General features: G+C 37.4%; 1 protein-coding gene across 1 annotated transcript in view; it reads right to left on the reverse strand.

The window, feature by feature from the left end:
* Positions 1 to 23,057, reverse strand: part of Sema3d (semaphorin 3D) — a 189,157-nt gene that overhangs the window by 69,709 nt on the left and 96,391 nt on the right. The window contains exons 4-5 of the mRNA NM_001104633.1: positions 15,499 to 15,561; positions 6,154 to 6,273 (exon numbers count right to left, since the gene is read on the reverse strand). Of these exons, the coding sequence (NP_001098103.1) occupies positions 6,154 to 6,273; positions 15,499 to 15,561 (183 nt within the window). The remainder of the gene's footprint in view (positions 1 to 6,153; positions 6,274 to 15,498; positions 15,562 to 23,057) is intronic.

The raw sequence follows: 23,057 nt of genomic DNA on the forward strand, positions 1-23,057 counted from the left end.
TGTGGAAGAAACATAGTTATTTTGGCAGTAGAATCTATTTTTATAATAGTGGCCACAGACAGAATGACATTGGCAGACTTTCGATATTCAGGGGAAAGTCATCTTATGCAGAATTTTCCAAGAAAAATATGCATGCATAATGAGCACAGCCCCGTGATCCCTAGTGTCTCATAACAATGACAACACCACCTTCCAGCAGCTAGGAGATGACTCAGCCTATTCAGTGAGACAAACTCACACTGCAGTCATTCTGGACAGAGTATCTCTTATAGCAGATCTTCTCTTACATCAAGAAAGAACCACCCATTGCTATTACATAGAAAGCAAGCAGGGAAGCAAAAGGGACAGAGGACACCAGGTTGTTTCCCGAATTAAGTTGTCATTTGATATCTTTTCCTTTTTTATCTATTTATTTATTTTTGGGGGGACAGCAATTTAAATGAAACTGGTCAGCAATTGGTATTCCATAAATTAAAACTATCAGGTTTTAACGCAAATATTGACATCTAATAGTTGAAAAAGGTGTTAGTGAAGATTTATTCACTTGATCAGATTGTCTCCTGAATTTTCACCCCAAACCTGCCATAGAACTACAGCTTTGGCCAGGTAGTGGTGGTGCATGCTTTTAAACCCAGCGCACTCGGGAGGTAAAGGCAAGCAGATATCGAGTTCTGAGTTCAAGGCCATCCTGGTCTATAGGGCCTGTTTAAGGACAGCTAAGGCTAAACAGAGAAAAAGCTTGTTTCAACAAAGCAATCAATCAATCAGTCAATCAATCAATCAATCAATCAATCAAACAAACAAACAAGTAAATCCAGCTTGCACCCGAACTGTGAAGGCAGAAATGCCAGGTACTTTGCTCAGTGTCAAACAGCTATGGATAGTAACTAATATGGTGTCATAATTTTAGACTTGTGGATTTAAAAATGTACTAGGATATATAGTCTCAATGTGAACATGTGGTTCAGACCCAAGAGCCTTTAAGTTATTTTGAATTGCCTAAGGAAAACTGGTAGTGAATCCTAGACATAGAAAAAGTCCCAGCAAGAACGCACTTACTCTTCCAAAGGGTGACTGGGGAGTGACTGGGAACAGGATGGGGCGGGGGCAGGGCTGTAGATAGTGGCTGTCACTAAAAGCCCACTCTTTTCTGCTGGTCAAACAGGCCTGGGTACTCTAAGGCATCAAATGAGACACTGGAAAGGGAAACTAAAGTCTGCTCCAGATCAATTATACATATATACAGAGAGACAGAAAAAGAGAGACAGACACACAGACAAAAAGATAGATAGAAAATATAGATATAGATAATATATTTGAAAATTATGCTTTAGAAGCTTGTTTGTTTTCTAATGAGAGACAGAAAGGGGTGGATCTGGGTGGATAAATATTTGTGTATATTTATATATCCCTAAACAAATCTAGGAGAATGGAAGTGTACTAGATAAACTGAGAACTTCTTAGAGGTTTGCTTTTAAATACAATACTATTACATTTCAAAGAGAAGCCCCAATTCTTACATTTTTGGGAACTGAAGAGACGAACTTTCCTGTAATCTCTTGGAGGATACAGCAAGAAAGCAAGTCTTCCTGAATCAGCTCCAGAGGAGGGAATGAAATTAACTGACAATTCACTATACTTTCTGAGACAATCGGAAGAGCAAGAGACTTTTAAGTTTATAAACTTCCATTTTGTAAGATATGCTTCACATAATCCATTTAGTTTAATTAGCCACATAAAATGTATCTCCTTTTAAAGCATACATAGAAATATTGTTAGAAGTCGGAAGATGACTACGTGGGTAAAGATGGCTCAGTGAGTATTCCAAAGCCTGACGAGCAGAGTCCTGGCCTCAGGACACACATTCAGGAAGAACACAACCTCTCCCTACTGCGGATCATTAACCTCCTCACACCAGCACATACATGGCAACACACACACATACACACGCTCACACACAGTCACACGCAAATATATACACACATACACACACAAATAAGCACACATTCTCACACACAAATACACACACTAATTCACAGCCTCATACACACATAATACATACTCTCACACACAAACATACACACACACTAACACATATACACACAGTCTCATACTCCCACATGTTCACTCACACACACACATAAATGTACACATACACACACAAATTAAAATGAAATAAAACGTTTAAAACCACAGGGAATTACATAGATAAGAGGCTCAGAGGGAAAAATTAATTACCATACAGAGCACTGTGAAAAGCAGCATGCGCCCCATTTAAAATTGAGCTATTTAAGCCTTAGGGGGCAACCTCTGCTTCAGTTCTTTTTCTTCTCTTTCTTCCTTCCTTCCTTCCTTCCTTCCTTCCTTCCTTCTTCCCTCTCTCCCTCCCTCTCTCCTTTCTTCACTTCCTTCCTTCTTTCTTTTCTTCCTTGCTGGTTTGGTTGCTTGCTTTTAATTGAGGCTCAGTCTTCTATAGCCCAGAGGGTCTTGAACTGCTTATGTAGCCATGGCTGTCTTTGATGCCTTCTGATCCTCCTAAGTCTACCTCTCAACTCCTGGGATCATAGGTGTGTACCACCAGGCATGGCAAACCCATTTAATAAATAGTCATTAAAATGTACTCGGTGTTACAGAACATCAGTGTAAGTTTATGCACTATATTTTATGATACAGTTATATCAATACATGTTATTTTATAAATTGCACAAATGTTTATGTGTGTGCATGTGTGCATGTGTGTGTGTGGGGGGGAGACGAAGTTACGTCACTTCACCTTTCTATGTTCTTATCACTAATGAGCAAATACTAAAATACGCCAAAACATATTAAATCCCCCTCTTTTTAGAAGAGATAATAGATTTGTTTTTTTTTACCCAATAAATCCTGATTATGGTTTACCCCCCATCTACTCCTAGTTCCTCCCTACCTCCGTCTCATGTAGATTCCGTTTAAGTCTCTCATTAGGAAACAAGTAAGATTCTAAAGACTAATAAAATAAAATATTAAAATAAAATAAAACAAAACCTAACACTTCCAAATTGGAAAAAACAAACAATGGAAGAAAAAGAGTCCAAAAGAAGGGCCAAGAAACAGAGACTGACTCATTTGCACATTTACAAATCCCATAAACCACTACACTAGAAGCCATAATGTATGCAAAGTGCATATAGGGTAATGAGTATGCAAAGTACATATGAGACAAGGAACCTTCATAAATGCCTTTGAGTTTATTTTCTGTTCTCTGCCTTGGGGAAAACTAAATTTTCATCCCCAAGTGGTTATTTAATTCGAGATACTTTTGGGTTAGGGATGGAGTATGCATCCTCTCCTTTCATCTCTAGTGTCCTGTCTGGTGGAGAGCCATGCAGGCCCCGGGTGTGCTGCCTCTGTGAGTTAAAGTGTGTGGCGATCATGTTGTCAATAAGTGTGTTATTGGATCCTTAAAATAACTGTTAATGCACTTGCTCTTGTCATCATCACACATTACTGAATAAACAAAAGCTTAGAAAGTTTATGCGTTGTGCAAAAAGTCTTGGAACTGGTAAATAGTCAGACTTGACTCTTCAAGCTGTTGTTTGAAGCTGTTGACAGTAACTATTACTTTGCGTTCGGATCCATTTGAAGCATTACGTTCAAATGTAGAATGTGCAATTATTAACTCGGGACTTTCCCCACGGCCTTGTTACTACTCTTATCTCAGTAAGTAGCATATGTAGGGGAGGGGCTGTAGCTGAGATCTAGTTCCTAATTGGTATTTGACTTGTCAATAAAAAAGGCCAGGAGCCAATTGCTGGGCAGAAGGTATAGGTGGGACTTCCAGGTCCCAGGAGGAAAAGGCAGTGCAAGGAAAGAAAGAAGGGCTTTTCGGGCATGCTTTGGAAGAGTAGGAAGCACCAGTCATATAAGGTTTCAGGGAGGCTAGGACCTGGGGCCTCCCCTATACCGTTGGGCCAAGGATGTTGGTAGGAGCTAATTGATGCAAGCCACTAAGTTTAGGATAGGAGGAGAAAGGGCGATGATAATTGGTGAGGGTATGCCTTTCCGGGAAGGAGATTCTGTGCCCAGCAATTGTGCCTAGCTGGAAAGTTTTAAAATAATTAAGCGGCTGGTGTTTTTGTTTATCCGTGTATTCTAGGGCCTCACGAGTTGGATGGTAATGCAACAGTGGGTAGAGAGGGAGGCCAGGTTGGGGATGCTGGCAGTTGATCCTGGAGCCAAGAGGAGGGCCGAAAGGCAGGTAGGAAAGAGAAGTTCCAGGTCAGTGCTGTCAACGCTCAGCTCATCCAGTTGAGCGTAGCAGAACAAAAGGAAGCAAGGAGTGGGCTAGTAGCATGGACATGGTCCTAGGAAAAGCGTGGTTTTCAAACTGCACACAACAAGCATCACCTTCCAAGTCCCTGTGGTTCATTTTAGATCTCTCTCTTTCATCCTTTCATTGTCCCAGCCATAATGACTGCCCTTCCCTGCACCGCCCCCCACCCCCCGTGGCTTCCTCCAGCCCTCTGCACACGCTGTTCCCTCTTCCTGTTATCTACAGCTTATCTATTCAATTATCCTCACCAAATAGCGTATCTATTTGAAATGGAAACGCTTCCTAGACTTCTAAAAAGAAAGTCCGTTGGAATTAATGATACATAAAATCAGTGAGCCTTGCATGAGGAAGCCGGTTGACTGCTCTTCAGGCCAGCTGCAAGTGCTGAGTCTCAGTAGACTTTGCTCTCATAATTCTCTTATTATGAAAACGTGTAAATTGGACTGCCTGGGCCTTCTTGACAAGTCCCAAGCTAAGTAATTAGCGACATCTAAATTCCCCTTTAGCAAGCTTGACTTTAAGAGTTAAAGAACACGGTTTGCTACCCTGGGCAGGGTGTGAGTTTGGCCTTTAGCCTCGGGCCTAAATACACACACTAGCTGTGGGGTGCTCCTGCAATTACACCCTGTGCTCAGCTACTGTTATATATTGCCGTTCATCAAAGCTAAGCGGGAGAACATTATACCAGCAACAAAGAATGATGGATTCCATTGCCAAATCTCCTGGTGGTTCAGAATTTAACTATCAGGGCTGCTTTATTTCCAAGCAGTTGATTCTTGGCTGGTTAGAGGAGTTTGGTTAGAGAGGGGAATCTCTCTGGGTTCGGTTGTAGGTTTGACCTCTGCCTGAATCAGTTTAATTGACATAAAGAAACTTTGTTTTATAAGCCCAAGACTTTACTCTCCAGCACACAGACTGCAAATGTGAACGCTTATACATAAGAAATGCATGCATAAATATGAGGGTAGTGTCTACAAAGAAAAGATAGAGCACGTCTGAAGCTCAGCTGGTCATCCTGGCTGGGGACTCATACCGCCCTGCTTCATTTTATAGTTGGTCTGTTTATAATAGACCACCAAAAATCATTTTTACTAACCTAAATATTAGGAGTTACAATGGTGCTAACTAATCTCAGTGTTTGTAATGTTCCAAGTCGGGGGTGGGGTGGGTGGAGGATTGGGGGTGGGGGTGGGGTTACGATGCACACGACAGTCTAGAACACCGAGCACGTAAGAAATTCATTTTACTTAAAATTCCGAAATCTGAATGTTTCTCATTTATTAGAAATGCCCATTGATATCTGTAATAAATTAGTCTTAACTAATACATCCTTTAATTCCACTCCATTAATTTAGCCCAGAAAACGTAATGATTTCAATATGAGTAAATGTCTACATAGAGTCAAGAAACTACTCAAGTTCTTTTTACTTACTACCCACTATTATTAATAAATATATGAGGTCAACTGTAAATGACGAAATGAAAATTTTATGGTTTAATTATACTATAAGATCATGTAAATGCATTTTCACAGCGTTGTAACTTATAAATACATATGTAAATTCATATGTGTGTGCTCAGATACAACTAAAAGGGAAAAATGAAGGTATATGTAGAGTCAAAAAATGTAAATTTTCTCTCATTAAAACAAGTTTTAATCAAAAACTCTTTATTAGCTAAGTAAACTGTATTAATGAATAATCTGTAAAATATTCAAAACATGAATTCTTATATAGATCTTAAGATACATTTTCTCTATATTCAAATGTCTATACTTTGTGGTATAGGCAGTATGTATAATAAGGTACTACAGTAAATTATATTTTCCATTGTTTCATTACCTCCTTGTTGGCTCCAAGATCAATATATCCACACAGTGGATGAAATGCTCCAGTTCCACACACGTAAACATGAGTCTTATTGTAGGGTTGAAGCACACGGATGAAATTTGCACATTCTGTCTATTGGGTACAAAAATGAAACACATTATTATAAGGCAAAAAGATAATCCTTCCTAGTCCTTATTTTGAGGATGCACCAATGTCTGGAATAAGAAAACTACATTAGGTTTATGAGAAAACCGAACACTTGACTTAAACAGCAGAAGAGCACATAGAGCAACAGTGGCTAAAGGAGTGATTCAAAAACTTCTTGAAGTTTTATTTTTATTTTTAAGTACCAGCAAGTCTTTCAAATCTGATTATTTCCTGCATTCTTTCTTCCATTTTTCACATGAACATTTTTATGTCTCCTAAATATTGAAAACTCCCATTTTTGTTTTAAACATGGCTAAATTTAAAACTTTCTTTACATGTAACTAACTAAAATTATTTTGTATAATTTTATTACTGCTACTAGTATATAGCAATTCTGTGGTTTTTTAGAATATTCATTCATGTCATTATAGATTATACTAAGTTTATCTACTGCAAGTGAATACTTATTTCTACAAAATTGTTGGAAGCAATTTATTTTCTTAATTTAAGAGAGATTCTTCACAGTGCAGCTAAGGCCAGTCAGGAATTCAATAAGGCTACCCTTAAGTTCCGAATAGATCTCCTTTGATGTACTGGGATTAGAGCTATAAAGTATCACACCCAAATGGAAACACTTCAAGACCACACACACCCAAAGAAATTTTTATGGACACAAACCACTCTAGACATTTATCGTATATACAAGGCAGGCAAGGGTTCAACTAAAAAGTGGGAAATTTCAGGAGAAGTTGTTTCTCCATGCCTGCCCAGTAATCAGCTCCTCTTCAGTAAATTAGGGTCACTCTTGGGCAGTGGGAGATCCTAAATACAGAAGACGTTCCCAGAATCCACATCTGGTGGCTCACAACAGAGTGCCCCAGGGTGAGGCATTATGAATTCAGGCAGTATGAATCAGGATTCATACTAGGTTACAGATGACATTTCCCTTCCTCAACTGTTACCCTTAATCCCAGAAAGGATGGTCTGTCTTGTTTTAGGCAAATACTTTTAGGAAGGAGAGACTGCAGGAAAGCCTCATAGTCCCTTAAGGCTGCAACAATTTCCTCATTCTTAAACCCCTTCCCCAGCTTTACATAAGAGTCACAACCAGCTTTTATTCCTGGCAGACCCCTCAGTTTCTGGAGAGAGATTGTCTTTTGTTTTGTGTGTTAATAAACACAGTTCCTTCTGTTGAAGGTTAGACTCCCAGCTGGTTTTGCCTCTACACTACCACAGAAATCTAACCCCATGTAACTCAACTTTCATGTGGCCTGACATCCTCTGCTGGTTGCCTTAGGCACATACATAGTATACACACAGAAAAGCAGGTACACATATATTCATATAAAATAGACATCAGGTGTAGGGAGAGCAGGGGAGAGGAAACAGAAATCGGAGGGGAGTCCTTAGGGTGTCTTAGCCGAGACTCCTAGCAGTAGGGGCTATAGATTCTGAACTGGCCATTTCCTGTAGCCAGGCAAGACTCCCATAGAAGAGACAGCAACTCACCCACAAAACCTTTGCCCAAAATGTGTTCTGCCTACAAGATGTGCAGGTACAAAGAGGAAGCTAAAACGGAGGGACTGGCCAAAATTGAGACCTACTGCATAGGTAAGAAGCAATCCTGGACATCATTAATTGTATTCTGTTATGTTTGCAGACAGAAACATAATACAATGGTCCCCTGAGAGGCTCCACTCAATAGCCAATGGAAGCAGATACAGAGACCCACAGCCAAACATATGATGGAGCTTGGGGAGTCTTTTGGGAGAGTTGGGGTGAAGGACTGAGGGACCTGAAGAGGACAGGTACTCCACAGAAAAACCAAAAGAATCAACTAATCAGAACCCCTGCGGGACTGGGACTGGACCACCAACCAAAGAGTGAGCATGGGTGAGACCTAAGCCCCCTGCACATGCGTAGCAGAAGTGCAATTTGGTTTCCATGAGCATCCCCAACAAATGAAGAGGTGACTCACCCGGAGCCTGCCTGTAGATACCATTCTCCTAGCTGGGCCGCTTCCTCTGGCACCAGTGGGAGAGGGTGTGACTAGTCCTATGTTTACTAGACGTGTTGGGAAGGTGGTTGAGGATGACATTGGGAGGTGGAGGTGGGGCTCCATCTTCTCATAGGAGAAGGGGAGCAGGAAAGGGGGTGAAGATCTTTGTGTGTATGTGGGAGGGGGTCCAGGGAGGAGACGGCCTGATATGTAGAGTACATACATAAATAAATTAATTAATTAAAATACATTTTGAAATATAAAAAAATTAAAAAATCTTATTTAAGAAAACATTAGGAGGATGGATTCATAGAAAAATGTACTCACTAATGGTTTTATACAATGGAGATAAAGTAACGGGAGAAAATTCAATACAAAAAGGTGAACATTTCAATTACCAAATAAATGTTAGCGACGCCATCTTGGTTAAGAAGGGAGGTTTCCACATCCCCCATACTTCACTTTGCTTCTGCATATTTATCGTGTTACTCTTTTTTTTTTACATATATTTATTTATTTATTATGTATATATACATCATACAGCTTTCTGCCTGCATGTATGTGCCTGCAGGCCAGAAGAGGGCACCAGACCTGATTATAGATGGTCGTGAGCCACCATGTGGTTGCTGGGAACTGAACTCAGGACCTCTGGGAGAGCAGTCAGTGCTCTTAACCACTGAGCCATCTCTCCAGCCCTATCGTGTTACTCTTAACCTTGTTCTGCACCAGCAGTGTACAGAGGTGGAGATAGAAGTTGTATGGCTACAATGAGGTGGAATTCACTGCCCGTCACTTCATTATTTTATCAAATGCTCCATTTTAACACATAGAATTCAGATGGCACGCTTGAAGAATCTTAAAGAAATTCTTGCAAAAAATAAATTTAAAAAATTCCCCTTTTAGGTATAAATTGTAAAATCTGATATGGGTCTATGCAAGGCAGCATTTAAGATGGCAAATAGGGGTCAGCATAAAGTTTTAGACATGGATGCGGGATTTTATTAATGACAAAACAAATCCCAGAATGATAACTGAGCTATTCCCCATCGTTAACATGTCTAGGAATCATTTTAATTTTATGATTGACTTTCCTGCTAGGCTGACATGAAATAGAATAGAGTATGTCTGTGTCCCAAGTTACCTGCTACAGGTCACAAAAATGTCATCCCTGCTTTGTGGAAGTATGGTGGGGGGTGTTGACAGAGAGTGGTTCCCTATGGCACAGCATTGGTTGCCAAAGGGAAGGGAAGCTGCGATTAGATTATGAAGTGATAAGATTTATGACTTTACATTTTGCCCAGAGCAGACATTTAAATAACCCTTACTCAAGGTACTTTACAATGACCTTTTAATTCATGTCTTCACGTTTTTAAATCTTAGAGATTGTATGATACTTTCTTTTTTTATGAACAAATTTTCAAAGTTTTGTTTAAACGGTATGATCAATAATTAACTTGGTTTAATTCACTCAGTGACTTGCTAGGCTACTGATAGTGGGTAATTCTCTGAGGCATGAAGAACGATAACTTTGAGAAGGAGCCTTTTAAACTTTCCCTGAACTGGCTGGCTTGTCAGTCATTGCTCACAAAGGCAATTACATGTTAAAGATATAGCTTGGAAAAGCATTAAGTGTCTCCTGTTGTCTTTATTCTACGCATCTAATTCTATTTTCACTCAAACCAAACTGCCCCTATTGCCAAGTGTCTGTCTGAGTCAGTGTGTGTGTGTGTGTGTAATACAAACAATAAATAAGCACCAACTATTATTATTATCATTACTTATTGATTGCACACTTTCATGCTGTCTATGTATAAGTGTGTGAGTGCTGATGGGTATTCCTGGGACCACAGTGCATGCATGGTCTCAGAGGCCAGATTGTGAGATTTTGTTCTTCCCTCTCAACATTTGCTTTTTGGGGACCGAATTTACCTCCTCCCTCAGGTTTGTCAGGACTTTCTTCTAACCACTGGGCAAACTCACCAAATCCAATAAAGAATTTGTAATTCCCTCAAGTACCTTTTAACATTTTACATCTTATATGTATCCATATACATAAGAATTAGAAAGATGTAAAGTTAAATTAATATTTGCATTAAAGTCTGCTAGTGAAAATTTAAAATTTTGTTTTCTATTCAAGAAGATAAACATATAACAACAAACCAGAGGGACTTGGAATTTTTGAGTGTAAATTAAAGCAACATACCTTAATATGCAACTCAGGCAACGCACAATTGCTAAGTTGAGTCCCTTGTATGAACTATGGGAAGATACTCAACTGCTTTGGAAGTCCTCGATGAGTTTAGCTTTGTTTAGGCAATGCTGGGAATTGAACTCAAAGCCTGGAGGGCCTTGAGCATGATACATAAATGCTGTGTCAGCATGTACTTCCCCAGGGCCTTAAGGTCTGCTTTTGTCCTTGACAGTATTTTACATAATATTGTGACACATGATTTTCTTCTTTTAAATTTGAGACTGAGTTTTATGTATCTCAAGCTGGCCTTGAACTTTTGCCATGTAGCTGAGGCTGACCTTGAATTACAGACTCTCCTGATTGAACCTCCCATCTGTGAAGATTAAAGACCTGGTGTTGACCTAAGTTCTTGTGATCCTTCACCAGATGCATTTCTGCTACTCAACCCTGTATGAAAGAAACTGCTGAGGCCTTAGAATATTTAAATCTATCTCTATCTATCTTTATCACACACACATATATATATATAATCTATATCTGTATATACAAATTCCTAAAAAATACCAATATTAAAATCTAAGTACACAATTTTGTTTTAAAAAATACATCAATGCAAATATATATCAAGAAAAGAATCTATTATAGTAAAACAGAAAAGGAAAACATTTTAAAGGAAAGAAAATGACATATATTCCTTTTTGAATACTTAAAATCAACAAAACTGGTGAATATTCTTATGAGTTGAACAGTGTAAAAATAACCTTTGTAACATTTTTAAGCATATGTCACATAGGCTTCTGTATAAAAATGCACATATATGCCTACGTTTTATAAATTTGTAAATAATCAGTAAAAATAGCACATGCCAAATACAGGGAACTGAAATAATTAGCCACTAGAAGAATCACTCTTACAATTATACATATACTGAGTACTTGTATAATTAAAGAATTTCAAGGTAAAACACAATAATTTTTCATATTGTTATCAAAAGTTAAATATATTTATTTTACACTTCCAGGGTTGTACAATGGATACCACGGCATGCTATAACCATTAACAGCCCAGGCATGGGCAAACATATTCTAACCATGGACTTGTGTTTAGAGTGTACCATCTGCTTATCAGAGGTCAGTTTCACTACATGGCCACAGGAAGTTTGGAGTCCTTAACTTGTAAAAGACTACTCAGTAGTTGATGATCTCAGTAGCCATATGCCAGGATTCTCACATGCAGGATCATTTGCAGCAGGAACTACTGGATATGTACCAAGATTTGAACAATAGAACCCTGATGCAATGGGGCATAAAGGAATGCAGAACCACTTTGAAAATGCGCTCATAAAACATTTATGACATGGGAAAGGCTTATGGCTCTGTTAGAAGAGACTGTGTATGTAGTGATTTCATCCTGAGATTTAGTAAATAAGTAAAGCACAAGAATGCACACTGTCACTAACTGCCCCTGCTGGTGATCGCAGTCGACGGGGTTGTATCCGCAATATGCTCCTTATTTTCTCACGTATAACTTACGGAGCTATGACAATAACCTCACTTAGTTTCAGACTACCTGAAAAAGCAAATATAGGAGAGCATACAATTATTGGATTTTATAGCAGAAGGGTGTTTTTCTCTGTAATCTCTTACTGTCAAGGCTGGTTGATAACTGTGGATAAACTGAGGCTAACCTCATTTTGCTTTCTTTTGCCTACATTAAGCAGTTTAATTCAAGTTTTATAGGTAAGATTAAAGCCTTTCCTTAGTCTTTCCATTAACCATCCTGGTTCAAGGCAAAAACAAAACCTTTCCTACCATCCTTCCTTTTTTGGTAATAAACTGGACGAGTGTTCAGAGAGCATAATGATCTCCATCTTCTCCGCCAGCCATTCTCTCCCCATCCCAACTAGTTAACTTGTGTTATAGTAAATAATTCACTATTTTGCAGTTATATAGTACCTTTGTGTAAATGAATAGTCTTTCCAAATACTTGTTAATCCTAAACATGCTCTTTGGAAGTGGGTAAAAAATTACTAGAAAGGAGGGAAAGAGAGGGTCATGTAGAGGCAAGAAAAGAGGTCACTGAAACCAGATTTGTCTCAGTTTCTATTGGTCAAAATCTGTGCAACACTAACTTTTGAACTTACTGTTCAAAATAAGGATCAATGCTATGGTTATCTTAAGTAGAGAAATGAATTTAAAAATAGGTATTTGATCTATTATGTACATTTTATAGTGTTAGGGCAGCAGAGAGGATGTGTTCAGATTTCCAGATTCAGTTTCTGCCTTCACTATTGGACTGGTACGTGATATTGAATGGGGATTAAATGTGATTATAACTATGAATACCAGAGTAGTTCTTTAACAAGATAATTGATATGATACTTGTAGTTATTAACAACTCTAAAATAGATCACTGCTTTAAAAGGATGTGCTGAAAATAACACTTTGTGTTTGCTTGATTCGATATTAAGCTATATAGACCTCACACAAAAGGGAAAAACTCCCTAAATCTTTACTCCAAGGTTAGCAGTAGATGAGCCTAAAAGTTAAACGTGATTATTAGTTTACAAGTAGTGGGCTTACAGATAGCACTTCTAGAAAATTTTGTTCCCCTTGACCTAACTGAACAAGAGGAGCAATGAAGTTACTGTGTAACTTAGTGATCATACAGAAGGGAGAACACTCTCCCAAGGCATTCATTATGTATCCCTCCTCTAACCATGGGAAAATGGACATTAGTTTATCGTAGTAAACCTAAACCACCTTTCTTTCCTTGTCAACCACTCAACATAGATGATTCACAAATATAGAATTATACACAGTTGTTCTGCTACCCTCCTATTGCTTGGCAAATTGTTTTGAAAACTATCATATGTCATAAAATTATTTAATCCCCACAAGTTCAATAAAGAATTGTTTGTTTTTTCCATATGTGGGCATTGGCTCAGTATGGAGATGTTGAACAGGGCAAAGCCATTCATGGCACAGGAAGAAAAAGAATATATTTCAGGAAAGTATAATCTCCCTCCTTTATAGTACAATCAATGTAAGACTGTCTTCTATTGCATTTACTCACAAATTCCTGCTAACCTAAATGCACCTCAAAAGGATGCCATTTAATGCTAACGGAATATAAAATGAGGTGTGGTTGTTTATTTAGTTTGTTTTGGTTTGATTGTTGTGGTTTGGACACTTAGTACCAAAACATGATCATGTGGATCAGACTTCTGACTGGATTGGTGGACACATTTATGCTTTAGATATTTATAATACAGATACAGTCTCTGGAATTTTGTTTTATTGTTTTATCTTATTTCTAACCGTCTGTGAGATTAAATATAGGCTCCATATATGCTAGCTAAGTGCTCTGTCAGTAAACTGGATAGAGAGTCCTCTTTATCTTGATATAGAGTCTCACTAAATATCTCGGGCTAGGTGTAAATTTGTAATCTCACTACTGCCGGGTTCTAGGTAGCTGTAATTACATGCTTACTAATTTGGCTACTCTTTTTATTGGACAAATAGATTAAATACATAAGTAATAAATAAATAAGTGATTGAGTGAGCCAATTTGAGTCTGGTTCTAAGTCTTTATGTTTCTCAACACATCTGGCATCTTGTGTTATAGCAATGTACTTTAATCATGTTTACCTCTTAATTTAATTATGCTTTTGCATACAGGACACTATTATCATTATTATATATGAAAACAAGGCACAGCTTAACTCTGAACATTATTGCTGTTAGAGGATGCTTCAAAAAAAAGCCAAGAGATGTCCACATTTTGAACCAAGATCATCTTAAGTGAAGTTCATAAATTTTCTCATAAATGTTTATACTTATCAATAGAGTGCAAGACGTGAGGGCCCAACACAGAATACTTGGCCTGATGTGAGTATGTGGGTGAGAAAATGAGCCAGTGAAAGGCTCATCAGGGTTCAGTCCTGCTGCACACAAAACTGGCAAAGCAACTGGGAAGCCTGCTGCACTACCCACCTACGGCAAGTGTCCTCCAGACAGGACTCAGCAAACAAAACAGTGCAGTGTGCCTGACTGGGGACCTGCAATGCTTCAGATGGCAGTTTAAGCCTGAATTTTCCATTCATTTCCTTTTCCAAGAAAGGAGAACATTGTGTACTTCAGGCTGGTCTTGAAAGTGGGGCAGTCCTTCCTTCCGAAGGGAATAACACTCGAAATGTATACAAGAAATACTCAAGTTAATAAAAACAAACAAACAAAAAAAAACTATAAAAAAAATAGTGAGAGCCACCATACCCTCGGAATTTTCTATCAAGGCCATGTGTGTATATTTGATTAGTAATTCTGTAGTTGCTTCTGATTCTTAAGCCAGCATCCTGCACCTTTCATCTCCAGCCCGTCCTTGCCATTTCTGTGTCACCACTTAAAAGAAGTCACATGTGTGCTATAAACCCAATCTCAGCTCACATGAAAGGAAATGAAAGTTGCAAATTAATGATGGTGAGTGATAATTTACACTTCTTACAAATTACAAATAAATGTACACAGATGGCAGTCAACCATTCAGAGAAATGCAATTTTTTCCTGGTGATTTGTATTAAAATATTTTGAAAATTTGCTTCTGAAGAAAGCAGCAATATTTGGAGTTAATATGTTAGACTTAGTTGTTTCTCCCCTTTTGGACTGTTGTGGATAACAGTGTTGCTTTTGGTAAGGTGGAGATATTTTATACCAGTTTAATCTTTCTTTTGCTGCTCTTTCTGAATTTTTTGCAACAGGTTTTCACATAGTGCCGATTACCCTCAGATTAACTACACTACAGAAGCTAGCCTTGAGTGCCTGATTTCCTCCCTCCATTTTCAAATTTTGAGTTGCACATTACCACTACTATCCCTTCTTTACCATAATAATGTTTACAGAGAGTATTAGCTTCATAGTAGAAGTAACCTACTAATGCTATTGATTCAATAAAGCGGAATATAAAAATTTACTACACTATTACTATCCAATTTGAGGAGGTACTTTTAAAGTTTCACACTTACATTGGCATCTTTCCCAGCTAGTTTACATAGTTCCACTCGTTCCTTTGCAGCAGGCCAATAAATCTGCAAAACATTTAAAGGTGAATAAGAATATAGGCATATTTAAAACATCCAATTCTGACTAGAAATGAGAATAAATGGTACAGAAGAGTAGACATAGACCATGGCTTGGGAATCCAGACATAAATATTTCTCAAAACCTCCCTGAAAACCTTCTAAATGAAAACTGTGAAGAGTCATCCATTTTTATTAACTTTCTTGATTTTTACGATATATAACAACAAATATGTGTGGCCTTCAGAGGGCCACACAGTCTTATGTGACGTCAGCAGAACTTCAGGTTAGCATTTGCTCCATTCTTCATGAGTTTCTGGGTTTGTCCAGGCGGCGGGGCATGGTAAACGTGTAGTGAGGCAGTTGAAACAGGTCTTTGTCACTCGCACAGAGTGCAAAGACTAAACCAAGGACTAAGTCAGGGTTTTCACCATGTTTCACATACAGGAAGCTCAGGCACATATGACAAATACCTAAATATTTTAGAAACAGAGCTTACTTAAATATCAGAAAATCTCTAAAACATAGCCGTGCTTCCTTTCTCCATTTTCATATCAGAAAGCTTTGTCGCATTGCCATTAAATAAAACTTACAAGCACAAAATGAGCTCATGATCATCTGAACCAAATTTGATGTCACTATGTCTGAGAATCTTAGCCATTATGCAACAAACGTAGTTTGGGCAAAGGGCTAAGGTGCAGGAGACCCTCCATTTTTGTCTTTGTTGGGCTGCTCTTAACTATGTTTTAGAAAATATTTTATGTTGTTACTTTTTATCTGTTTTTTTTCCCCTTTTGAAAATAGATTCTTAGTATTCTGTCAGGACAGGTTTGCAATACAAGATGCAAAGAGCTATGATAATCCATTGTAATTTATAGCAGACATTCTTTGTTGGCAATGGCAAGAAAGAACAGGCAAGAATGCATGCGCTGTGGGTGCAGGATAGCATCTGTCCCACTCGTGTCCAAAGACTTTTATTAGGTTTCAAACTGATATCTCCAGAAAAAATATTTTAATAGCTGAAGAAAAAAATGTACTTTATGGCTTAATGGTGAAAGAATCTGTTTAAATCTGAAATATGTGGACTATTTAGAGGTTATCAGTGTTTTATAATGTGATCTTCAGAGTGAGATATTGAAGATAATATCTCTGAGTCAAGAAAAATAGAAGAGGCCATCCATACCCTTCCCTTAATGGACATATGCAATCATGTTATAGAAATTGCAAAGCAAAGTAAGTCTTTTGTATTTAGAGACCGTTTATGTACCCTACAAAGGAATGAGATATGGAGCACAGTGGCCAGCCAACTATGTGCTCAGGTGATAAGCTTACCCCGATGAAGGAGTCACAACAAGGGTCTACACTGCCACTTACTCAGAAATGCTTTAAGATTATCCCATTTTCCTTTAATATAACTTTAGCCAATAGCCAGAAGCCAAACAAATATCAGTGAATGACAGCCATAAAAAGAAATATGGAAGAAGCTTAGTGATATATTATTCTGTAAGCAGAGGCTCCAAATTATACAGTCATGACTCTGACAATAAAATATAAACAAGTAGCCTGAAATCAAAACGGTTTGATTTCTACGTGGAAAAAAAAAGTTATTCAAGTCAGGAATGTTGCTACATGCTGTAATCTCGACATCAAGGAGGTCCATGTAAGAGGGCAGTGAGTTTGAGACCAGCCTGGGCTTTGCAAAACACTGTTTCCAAATATCATTTACAGAAAAGAGAATGAGGGTGAGAAAGGGAAATAGAAGATAAGGAGAAGGAAAAAAAAAAGAGAGGGAGGGAGAGGTGGAGAGAGAGAGGAAGCATAGGAGGGTAGTGGAAAAAGAGAAAGAGGGAAGGTAGGAAGGAGAGAAGAGAGAAAAATATAGATGGATAGATAGCTGATAGTTAAGGCAGAGAGAAAGATAGATGGTTAAATAGATACTTTATTAAAGATAAACATTAGAAGAGATATGTGGGGTTTTCTAAATTGTGGGGATGATAAGCTGTTTTCCTATTTTTTTTTATTAACTTGAGTATTTCTTATATACATTTCGAGTGTTATTCCCTTTCCCGGTTTCCGAGCAAACATCCCCCTCCTCCCTCCCCTTCCTTATGGGTGTTCCCCTCCCAACCCTCCCCCCATTGCCGCCCTCCCCCCATAGTCTAGTTCACTGGGGGTTCAGTCTTAGCAGGACCCAGGGCTTCCCCTTCCACTGGTGCTCTTACTAGGATATTCATTGCTACCTATGAGGTCAGAGTCCAGGGTCAGTCCATGTATAGTCTTTAGGTAGTGGCTTAGTCCCTGGAAGCTCTGGTTGCTTGGCATTGTTGTACATATGGGGTCTCGAGCCCCTTCGAGCTGTTTTCCTATTTTTAATTGCACTATTTAAAAGAAGCATCTCAATGAGAATAGACGCAAAGTATAACATGAGAACAGATAGGAGATAGACTATCAAAACAAATGAATTAGGACATTCTAATTACATGAATAAGTTGTTAAAAAATAAAACACTGGTGATAGATAGCAAGCAATTTTATACCCTTATTTAAATTCCTTTTTGTTTTATTCATTAGTAGAAAAACACTGTACTAAACATTTTTCTCTCCTTTAAAATACCTTAAAATTTTAAAGCATTTGTTTTACTTTAGTGTTAATGAACTCAGATTATGAACTTTTTTAGTCATTGCAGTTTCATTACCAACTTCTCTGTATTACAGTTGTATTAACTATATCCACATTGCTATGCAATATTTGCTTAAACTTCTTCTTATAACCAAGCAAAAATGTCCTAGCCAGCGTGGTGTTTTACACCTTTAACTCCAGCTCTTAGGAGGCATAGGGAGCCTGATATTTGTGAATTAAAGACTATATGGAGGTCTATATAGTGAGCTCCAGACGGGTCATGACAATATGAGAAGACATTGTTAAAACAAACAAACAAGCAAACAAACAAACAAAGCCAGGAAATGTTATATAAGTTACTGGGACTAAGCCACTACCTAAAGACTATACATGGACTGACCCTGGACTCTGACCTCTAGACTGTTGGGGTGAGGGCGGCAATGGGGGGAGGATGGGGAGGGGAACACCCATAAAGAAGGGGAGGGGGAGGGATTAGGGGGATGTTGGCCTGTAAACGGGGAAAGGGAATAACACTTGAAATGTAAATAAGAAATACTCAAGTTAAAAAAAATAAAAAAATAAAAAAAAGATAATAATCATTTTTCAAAGGTCAACATATTATGGAGCTAATAGAATTATATACCCATGATCTGATTTTATAATTCCTGACTCTTATTTGGTGATTAGTTTAGACTGATATTTCTTTCAGTCATTTCAATAAATCAAAGTGTACTTATTTTCATTTCAGTAATATTTAGATTTATTGATATTTAGGAAGAAATGATTACAAATATTCATAGCTTTTCAGCATGTGATGATATTAATATTGTAGTAGAAAGAAAGGCAAATATATACGTTTAATATTTACATGAGTTCCAAAGAGCACAAAGATCATCATGGAATTCTATTTCTTCTTATCCAACCAGTAAATGAAATGACTGAGTTTGTAAATCTTGAATTAAAGTACACCTTAAAATGAAGTAAAAATATTGTTAGGTCTAAAACTAAAAAATTATTTAAAGGATGACAAAATGCTAAAACACCCTGCTTAGTCTCTGTGTGCTCTTAATGAAAGTTAAAATGCTTCTGTGGAATAGTTGCTGTTTGGTTTGTACACAGGATGCACATGTGTGAAGGCCCTGTTCATGTCAGTCAAAGTACTGGATTAAAGTTATCATATTTACTCAGGAAGTCAGTCTTCAAACCTAATTACTCCATTTGCATGGGAGACAAAAGGTGAGAAGAAAGCATTCAGAAAGAAGCCACTAAACCAAGGGAGAATTCTCTGGTTGGTTGGTACTGTTGATCTTATGGGGTTGCAAGCCTCTTCAACTCCTTCAATCCTTTCTCTAACTCTTCCAAAGGGGACCCTGTTCTCAGTTCAATGGTTGGCTGCTAGCATTCATCTCTGTATTTGTCATGCTCTGGCTGAGCTTCTCAGGAGACAGCTATATCAGGCTCCTGTCGGCATGCACACTTGGCATCAGCAATATTGTCGGGGTTTGGTGGTTGTATGTATACGGGCTGGATCCCCAGGTGGGGCAGGCCCTGAATGGCCGTTCATTCAGTCTCTGCTTCAAACTTTGTCTCCATATCCCCTCCTATGAACATTTTTGTTCCCCCTTTTAAGAAGTACTGAAGCATCCTCACTTTGGTTGTCCTCATTCTTGAACTTCATGTGGTCTGTGGATTGTATCTTGGGTAACCTGAGCTTTTTGGCTAACATCTTCTTACCAGTGAGTGCATACCGTATGTACTTTTTTGTGATTGGGTTAACTCACTCAGGATGAGATCTGTCTTTCTTAATCCATTCTTTGAGTGATTGTTTCAAATAGGTGTTCCTGATAGTCTCATATCTAATACCCTGTTTTGGTCTTGCACAATTTAATAGTTTTACTTTGTTTGGGAGTTAAATACCAATAAAGCAATTGCCTTTTTTTGTTTTTTTTTGGCTTCTGCAATAGAGATAAATCTCTAAAACCTGTTTTAATACCCTTATCACACATTTTTGGTGAGTACATATGAACCATACAATTATAAATCGAGTTGTTTCATCTTAGTTGGTGGGGCAATAAAGCTAATTACCACTTATAAAGAATTGTTTTCGGACCTGCAGGTGTATGTCATGCAAGTCCTGGTAATTTGTTGAATCACACAAGCCATGTTTGTATAAAACCTCTGATCTTTGCTAATGTAACAGTGTTTCAGCACACATGTTCTATCCTTCATTCACCTTCTGACTGACATTTAGGATTTGACACAATAGATGGTATTTGTAGAATGGCACGAAGATCCTAACAAGTCTACAAAGAAAAAGATTTTTTTTTTAAAGAATTAGTCTAGTTTTCAAAAAAAAAAGAGCATCTATTGGGATTATGAATTGGCTTATTCTAGAAAAATGATGTCAATAACTTTGGTTTCACAAACAGAATTATTTTAACAAAGATACAAATTACAAATAAATGTATGAGGAACTTGATTGTCTTTTGCACTCTAAATATTCTTAGAAGAAATAATTGCATTATGGCAATATTTCGGAGATGCATCTTTACTGTGGTTTAAGGTGAGATTTTTCTTTATTCATCTTGTAGCTATTAGGATCTAACGTTTATATTTTTAAAATTACGTAAGCCAAACTGGCATTTAGCAAAGGGGCATTTGTAACTCCTGCTCCTTCTGCTCCTGACTCATACGTGCTGGGATTGAAGTTCTGTGTTACCACACCTGTTTTGTGTGAGTGGTAATTAGTAAATAATTTAAAGAACAGAAATAATCTTAATCTAATCTATATGAAAACAAAATAACACAAAAGTACTTCCATATATACTCTAATAGTGCACACTAAACAAGCCCATTTACATAGTAATAGCAAAATATGCTTAATAATTTTGTATCTGAATAATTATTTGAAGTGACATTTAATTCATAAATGCATACACACACATAAACTAGGACTCTAATATCTATACTCTTTATTCTAAGTGTGTGTGTGTGCCTGTGTGTGTGTCTTTTGTGTGTGTGTGTGTGTGTGTGTGTGTGTGTATGCGTGTGTGTGTGTTTGCAAATATCATGAAACCATTGGTTCTATCTCCAGTCCTGCATGAAACCGGTCATGGTAGTGCATACATGTATCTCAGCTTTCATGTTATAGAGGAAGAAACACAAAAATACATAGAATTTGAGTCCAAAGACAAGGGAGAGAGAGAGAGAGAGAGAGAGAGAGAGAGAGAGAGAGAGAGAGAGAGAGAGAGAGAGAGAATAATATACATTTTATACAGTGAGAATCTTAGATAAAATAAATACTTCGGTGAATATATAAAGTTTTTATATTTTAATGGAGTTATGTTATCTATAAAATTCAGTTCTCTTATCATTTAGTGTTGAGGTTTTGTCTTTTGCTATGTATTGTATTGCTGATTGGGGGCAGGGGGCATGACCTGGTTGCCACAGGGACAAGAGAGTCTGCAGGTAGACCCAATTGTCACTATATAACCTTGTCTTCAAGATATTTCTGATTGGTGAATAAAAATGCAGATATCCAATAGCTGGGCAGAAGAGACAATGGGAGGGGTTATGGTTCATGCACTTTGGGGTAGTAGGAAAATAAGGAGCTGAAGAAGAAGGTGAGGAGAAAGGGAAAGACTCCATGACTTAGGAGTCAAGAAAACCTGGCCTGAGGGCTGGTCAGTTGGACTTAGAGCAGCTCAGATGGGACATAGTAAGTAAAATCTTGACATTATTGATAGGAAAGCAAATTCTAATAGAATAGAAGGTAGATATCTGCCCATCTCTTGTGCTGTTTAAGGCTTATTGTAAATAGCAAAAGTTGAGCGTCTTTAATCTAGGGACTAAATGATCAAAGACAGGGTAGAAACTCCCAGATTAACATGAAATAATTTCTACAAAAATTAAACAATGTGAATGACTTTGAAATACTGACTGGCCCCTGGTAATGTTCTTAGTAATAAAATATATTGTATAATTTCTTATATTTAGAATCTCTCATAAAACCATAGCATACTAAAAATTGCATTAAGCAGGCTAAAACAAAGCACACACATCTGTTTTACAAATTGGTGGCTCTCATAGAAAGTCATTGACAGACATTTTCTGTCACTTAGCAAAGACTCATACGGGAACCACTGCTGTGCTTAGCATCTTTTCTCTATCTTGACTGTCCTGGAACATTCTCACAAAGAAATAGTGTGACTTGAATTATGCACAAGCTATTTACAGCTATCATCCCTTCAATGGTCTTCAGACCTGTAGATTTCTTTTATATCACTGATTGCAAATGTATATATGACTCTTCTTTTAAAAGTAAGGTAGAAAAAATCAGAGATGGTTTATGGGACTTTAGATTCATCTGGATAATCATCTGAAGTGTAATGAGTGGTAGAGCCACCACTGAACAATTAGGATTTGGAAATTGGCTTAAACATGTGTGGTAATTATTATACAGTATTTGATAACGGAAAACTGAATAACAGAAGTAAACTTACAAAGTTTCTTGCCTTTTGGAATTCAACATTTTTAAATCAAAAGATAAATGAGTACTCATATTCTATAACAATTTGACTTAGCCATCTTAAGATACTACACCAACATAGCCTTTACAATATTTCATAACTTATAATTTTCATGGTGCTTTATGCTATCTAAAAGATTAAACATTGATATTTAAAATATTTCTATAGTTTTAATTTTACATTTATATAATATATATTACCAATATGAATAAAGATCAATTTTTATTAAATTAAAATTATCATCAGTACCTCCATAAAATTATGTTTAAAAGAAGTCTAATAATCACTTCATGAATCAAAAATATGACCTATGCTCTAGTTGTATAAATATGATTTTAAAAAATATTTTTGGGGAAG

The sequence above is a fragment of the Rattus norvegicus genome, chromosome 4 (assembly GCF_036323735.1).
Source record: "Rattus norvegicus strain BN/NHsdMcwi chromosome 4, GRCr8, whole genome shotgun sequence".
In the NCBI taxonomy this organism is placed as follows: Eukaryota; Metazoa; Chordata; class Mammalia; order Rodentia; family Muridae; genus Rattus; species Rattus norvegicus.